General features: G+C 35.2%; 1 protein-coding gene across 1 annotated transcript; it reads left to right on the top strand.

The window, feature by feature from the left end:
• The first annotated feature begins 256 nt into the window (after positions 1 to 256).
• Positions 257 to 4,483, top strand: LOC137746505 (LOB domain-containing protein 30). Its single transcript, XM_068486529.1, has 2 exons — positions 257 to 601; positions 4,067 to 4,483. Exons 1-2 carry the CDS (start codon positions 257 to 259, stop codon positions 4,481 to 4,483), a joined length of 762 nt encoding a protein of 253 aa, XP_068342630.1.
• Positions 4,484 to 6,813: the final 2,330 nt, after the last annotated feature.

The raw sequence follows: 6,813 nt of genomic DNA, 5'->3' as shown, positions 1-6,813 counted from the left end.
CACCTCTCTCTCTCTCTCTCTCTCTCTCTCTCTCTCATACACATTAAATAACAACAAATAAACCCAAAACGAAAACAAACACACCCCCCATCCCCACCCCACCAAACCCCAAATCTCCTCCTCCTCCTCCTTTTTCACGAACATTAATGACGCCTCCACTCCTCACGATCATAAATCAAAACAAGTAAATTATATATATATTCAACAATTTATAATTTAATTAATAGCAAACAACCCATCAAGGCAGAGATCATCCATGAATCCAACAAACCCTAATGGTGGTGATGGTAGTGGTGGAGGGAGCAGTAGTAGTGGTGGTGGCGGTACCGGCAGCGGCAGTCCATGTGGCGCGTGCAAATTTTTGAGGAGGAAGTGTGTGCCAGGGTGCATATTTGCACCCTACTTTGATTCGGAGCAAGGCGCAGCTCATTTTGCGGCGGTGCACAAGGTTTTCGGAGCCAGCAATGTCTCCAAGCTTCTTCTTCATATTCCAGTACATAAGCGGCTCGACGCCGTTGTCACCATATGTTACGAGGCTCAAGCCCGCCTTAGAGATCCAGTCTACGGCTGTGTTGCTCACATATTCGCTCTCCAACAACAGGTGTGTGTCTGTGTTAACTTTTTCATTTTTAGATCAACTTGATTGATCACTTGAGTTCTTTTATTAATTTTTTGGTAAATGAATTGATGAAACCAACTTCTTGATAAGGCTTAATTGTGATGTTGTTCTTCATGTTTTTTTTTTTTTTAATTACTTTTTACGTCATTTTATCAGCTTTTTGAAGTAATATACATATACAAGGTAGTTTACTCTTAATTAATTAATTTCTACCCATTTCTGATTAAGTCCATTATACTAACCCAAAAAAAAAAGTCCATATAACCTTTTTTTTTTAATTTAATCCAAAAATATATTTTCTTTTTTGGGTACTATAGGCCATTGATTTCCATATTTTTCAACTTGCATTGACCCAAAAGATCTTTCAAAAAATATATTAGTAAAGAAGGATAGGGCAAAGGCAAACCATGGCCTTATTGACAGGAGGGTGTCTAGATCTTTACTGAGAGAGTAGGACCTTCCTCGGTGCCCTTAATGAGAAATATATATAGATATAAGCTTTTTTTTAGTTAGGAAATTAGAGCTTAATTAAAATATAAAATCAAGGAAGAATAAAATGTAAACTGTAAAGGACACCCTTAGGGGACAGTTTTGTGCTTGACTGAAATCTAGAGGCCTTTTTTTATTAACAAATCATGTGGTCGGCGGTTACACTATGCAATACAGGTGTGTGCCATCTTTCTGTGCAAATTGTGGTACTTTGCTGGTATTAAGGAGGAATGGTCGGTTTGTTTCTTCATTCAATCTAAGTAGCCTTTTAATTAATTAAGGATGACGAGAGTCATTTTTCTTTATATATTTTCCCACTATTAATAACTTATTTTAATTCAGCAATTCCTGGGAGAAGTGGAGAAGGTTTGTTTTTCTTGTCCACATTTTTTTTATATCCATTCCATCTCATTTTCAGAGATAGGCCACAATTTCAGCTCCACATCTCCAAATATAGAATTGAGTGCAATATGAACATTAGTATGATAAGTACATATGATATTATACACTATTAATTAGTTAAATATGAACTATATTATTGTTAGTGTAAATAATATTTTTGTTAAAAAAAAAAGTCAAATATATATCATCTGACCAAAGCAAAAAACCCATTGAAATATGACACCCAAAAAATAAAAAAACTATTTCATATCTGCAAAAATATATTTGCAACTTTGGGTCAAAAGAAATTGTTAATATTTTTTAATAAAATTTTGAAGCATTGGATGAGAACTATTTATATCACAATACTTATAGTTACTTCTATGTAAGAAACTAGATTACTTCCTTTTCTTTAAAGAGACATAACTTACTAATATATTTAATTTCTCTCAAATGCAAAACATATGTGAACCTTACACTTGAAGAATGAGTGTCACACAGTGCATATTATTGTTGCAGTAGGACTATTTATATCACATTAATGTAGGGAATTGTTATTGGCATTCCAAAATTCTCATTCTACATTCCAAACTTTCTATATTTAGAAAGAAAAATATACTTGTGAGAAGTGTAGAATAAAATTTTTAAAGTGCTAATAACACTTCTTTTAATTTATTAGATACGATAATTATTATCATATCTCTCACTAATTCAAGACTCACGTGAACTTCACAGCTGAAAAGTGAACGTCTCATCATACTCTCTACACGTTAGTGTTGCAATGGAATTATTTATATCACATTAATTAATTGACAACATACGTTAATTTCTATTATATCTTTTGACCTTGCACTCAAAAAATGAGCGTTACGTACATATCTGTGAGAAGTGTGATAACCAATGTGAGTGACTAATCAATCAATGTAGAATCTACTTTTTCTCATGCATTTGGGATGTGAATATGTGCTTGTCAGTGTTCTAAAATGTCTCTGCCTAGCGCCGTTTAGTCTGTGTCTAGACGTTAGCTGGTTGTCCACTGCCACGATTAGAAATGACATCTCCAAGTATAGAATTGAGTGCAATATGAACATTAGTATGATAAGTACAATGATATTATACACTATTAATTTGTCAAATATATATCATCTAGACCTGCCTAGGTGTTTAAAAAATAATAAATGGCGTCTAAACATGCCTAGGCGCCTACCTAGATCTGTTTAGGCACTCGCCTAGGTAGCAACTCTCACTTAGACAAAAAATAGATACTTCTATTTTGCATTTTTATTTTTTAATAAATTGAAAGATACTTATTGAATACTTGGATGAACACTCATTATATGTGTTTTCTATATGTTTTAGTACTTTATAATTTATATGTCATTCTATTTTGCAATTTATGTATCTCAAAACAAATTATATATTTTTAAAGTATAAGTAGATATTTATTTATATGATATAATAAATTTAATTAAAATTATAAAAATCGCCTAGGCCCCTCCTAGACGCCTAGATGCTAGACCTTGCCTGCCAACCGACTAGCCCCTAGCGCCTTTTAAAATCTTTGTGCTTGTAACCCTTAGGTTTGAAAATTTTCCATAACCTCATAGCCTAATTAGACCACATGTGCATCCTATGTTATATGTAGCAATAACCTTGTTATTAGATAAGTTAAATAACTAAATAGTATAGTTTGTGATCAATGAGTAACTATATTCATGTAATGGAATCATGTGAGAAAATTTTAATTAGGTAATTTTTTGGATATGTGGAATCAAGTTACAAATTTCTTTCTAGAGTCAATAGTTTAAAGCTCGATCGAGTCAAAACTCAAACTATATTTCTATAAAGGGATGTGCTATCCGCACACCATTTTTTATTTCTCACACACCCTCCTAATTTGCTACCATTGAATCTAATGAATTAAAAAAAAAAAAAAATCAAATGACAGAAATTAACGAGAGGTGTAAGAAGTAAAAAGAGATGTGTAAATAGCATACCCCTCTTATAAATAGTCACTATACTTGCATCCAATTTCAGCAGCCAACGTCACCTTCCCCAACCCCAAGAACATATATGCAGAAGAAATTTTGTTCTTTTTTCTTCCTGTGCCGCGAGAATCATTTGTTTGTTCGCAATCCCATGTTCGAGTACACTGTACACATAGTTGAAGCACCCTTTAAGTGTAAACAACGACAAAGAAGCCTTAAATTTATCTGAAACAACTAATATTATGCATTATCAGTATAGAATATACAGATCAATGATCGTCAACTCGTTTATATAATCTTAAATTTAACACATGCTCAGTTTCCTCATTCATTCTCTAACTAAGAAATCATTTTCCAAACTTCAACTAGTCCCTTGTTTCTTGAAAAATACTCAAAACTATATATACAGGTGTCCGGAGATCATTTCATTAAAATTTGAATCATTATATTTATAAAGAGTTTTGATCCACACTGACTTATATGTTATTATAATCGTCGCGTTTACGGTTAAGGTTTGTATGTGTGTATGAAAATCAATTCATTGTTGTGTGTGTTTTTTCTTTTTTGCGTTTACGGATTGTACATGCAGGTGGTGAATCTGCAAGCTGAGCTCTCATACTTACAAGCCCACCTAGCGACAATGGAGCTTCCATCACCACCACCTCCACCCCCTCCACCATCAGCAGCAGCACTCATTACCCCACCTCAATTCTCCATCTCAGACCTTCCATCAGCAGTCTCCTCCATGCCCGCTTCATACGATTTGTCCTCACTTTTCGAACCCATGGTCATGCAACCTTGGGCCATGCAACAGCGTGCGCTGCATGACCCGCGTCACCATCATCAATTCGGAGGCGGCAGTAGCGGTCCGGGTTCACCAGCTGGCGGTGGTGGTGGAGATCTTCAAAGTTTGGCTCGTGAACTACTTCATAGGCATAGCTCATCTCCATCACCTGGGTCTGTACCGTGCTCTGAGGGTTCACCATCTCATTCTCACCCCAAATGAGATTAGTACTGATCAAAGATCGAACCAATCATCAATTAATTTACGAGTACTTGCCTGATGAAATGCATGTTAACTCATGAACATATAATATATATATATATATATATATGTACTAGCAAGAGAACATAGTGTTAGGGTTTCGGTGGCAGGTAAATTTAATGACGCATTTATATTTTTCTATTAACTTCTTATTTTGTTAATTCTTTTCTTTTTCAAAAAATGTAGTGAAGATTTAAACGTTAGATTATAAATATAGGGCATTTGGTGGGTCACTACAATCCTATATGACTACTATCATTGGATTGGATATGCTGGATGTGAATCATTTCAGTTTTGGCGTAGTACATTAATAACAGGGGAGTGAGCATACCGCATAAGAACTTGAACCTCTTCCAATATCACGAAGACAAGAGTTCCGTTCTATTAGACTCCATTATTTAAGAATATTGTGATCACTCACCGTTCACTCTTAATTCAATGGTAGAGAAAAAAAAGTGAAAAAAATAAAATGATCACCTACCATACTTGATAGAGTTTGGATTGTCGCGGCTTTAGGGTTTTGAGAACTAGTGATGTTGTTGAATCTCTATGCGTTTTTCTTACGTTTTCATTTTTTTGGTGGTCTTGCTTATAGTGATGACTTTATGTGTGATCCAGTACACATTTGTTGTGTCTATCATCTTTGCGGCAAATTTGTACCAGTAATTTCACGCTTGTGGTAGCTGTTTAGGGGTTTAATCATTTTGATTGTTTGTGCAAATTACTTCTAGATCAATGTATTTTTTGTCATTGGAGAAATATATCCAGGTGGCACCCGTTGTAATCAATATTGGTTAGTAATGAAATTGGTGTCGCTTCTGGTCAAAAGAAAGAAAGAAAGAAAGAAAGAAAGAAAGAAAAAAGAAAAAAAGAAAGAAAGAAAAAAGAAAAAAGAAAAAAAAAAGAAAAAAAAAAGACACTTTTGTGCTATCGTGGTTAATTTGTGGTCTATATTTTCGTAGGATTTTGTTTGTTCCTCTTTCTCTGGTCCTTGTTCGACTCTAAGGTTCATTTCTCTACTGCCATATGGATCTTGTCAATTTTCTCGTGTTGGTTTACGGTGACGGGCAAGTTGAAGGTAATGGTTAAGGTGACTGCGGCTTCAGTTTTCTTTGTTCTAGGTTCACTCAAGAGTCTTCATTTTTTTCTATGGGCTTTAGTTTAAAGATTTTGATGTTTTTTGTCCTTCATTGGCCTCTTGGGCTCTATATACTTTCAAAGAAAAGTCAAACCTAAATTATAGCAAACCAAAACTTAGAGCGCACGGACGATCTGTGCGGACGAAGATTCAACGGCTGTGATCAACCTAGTCTGTCGGTAGAAATGGGTCCTAAAAACCAGTATAATTCACAAGTTTGGTTCCACTTTGCAGACAACATATCGAGTTGGTGATGTACATCTTCATCTGCTCAAATGACTTTGGTTTCTCCAAATTGCCGCCCACACCTATCAAAATTCATAGTGAAGATAAGGTGTCCAGATCCTTCCCTTGAGACCCTTGTCATCATCATTGTCGTTGAGTCCGCTATCCATCTATGTGTTAACAAATCATATAGAGTTTTGAGAGAGAAAGTAGAGAAAGAGAGATGTATTTCTTCAACACTTCACTACATTGATTTATGAATTATTATATCACTTGTTTATATATAAATACATCCCCTTATAACTAACTCATCTAATACATTTGTGACACATGGCACACATCTAATACATAACACCCTAAGCTAATCTCTATAGCCTAACATTCCCCCTCAATCTTATGGAGGTGAGAACTGAGCATAAGATTGGAACAGTGAACATTAAACTGAGAAGAGCCTAACCCCTTGGTGAGCACATCTACACACTGTTCTGCAGAAGATACAAACTACAACACAATTGTGCCTTGTTGAACACGTTCTCGCATAAAGTGGTAGTCAACTTCAATATGCTTTGCTTTGGAATGTAACACATGATTAGTAGCCAAGGCCATAATAGAGATATTATCACAGTGTAGTAGGGGAGTAGATGAACTAGAAAGATGCAAATCCTTAAGTAGTTGTTGAATCCACACAACTTCGGCAGTGGTAATAGCCATTACTCGATATTCAGCTTCTGTAGAGGACCAGCTTACTGTATGTTGTTTCTTAGAACTCCAAGAAACCGGATTAGAGCCTAAAAACACAACAAAACCAATGGTGGAACGCCTATCATTAGGGTCACCAGCCCAATCCATATTTGTGTATGCCTTAATATATCCATGGAACCAGGTTTAAAACATAAGCCAAGACCAATGGTACCTTGAAGATACATCA

Source organism: Pyrus communis, chromosome 10 (genome assembly GCF_963583255.1).
Source record: "Pyrus communis chromosome 10, drPyrComm1.1, whole genome shotgun sequence".
NCBI lineage: Eukaryota > Viridiplantae > Streptophyta > Magnoliopsida > Rosales > Rosaceae > Pyrus > Pyrus communis.
Note: the sequence above shows the minus strand (reverse complement) of the source record. Positions and strands in the feature narration are given on the sequence as shown.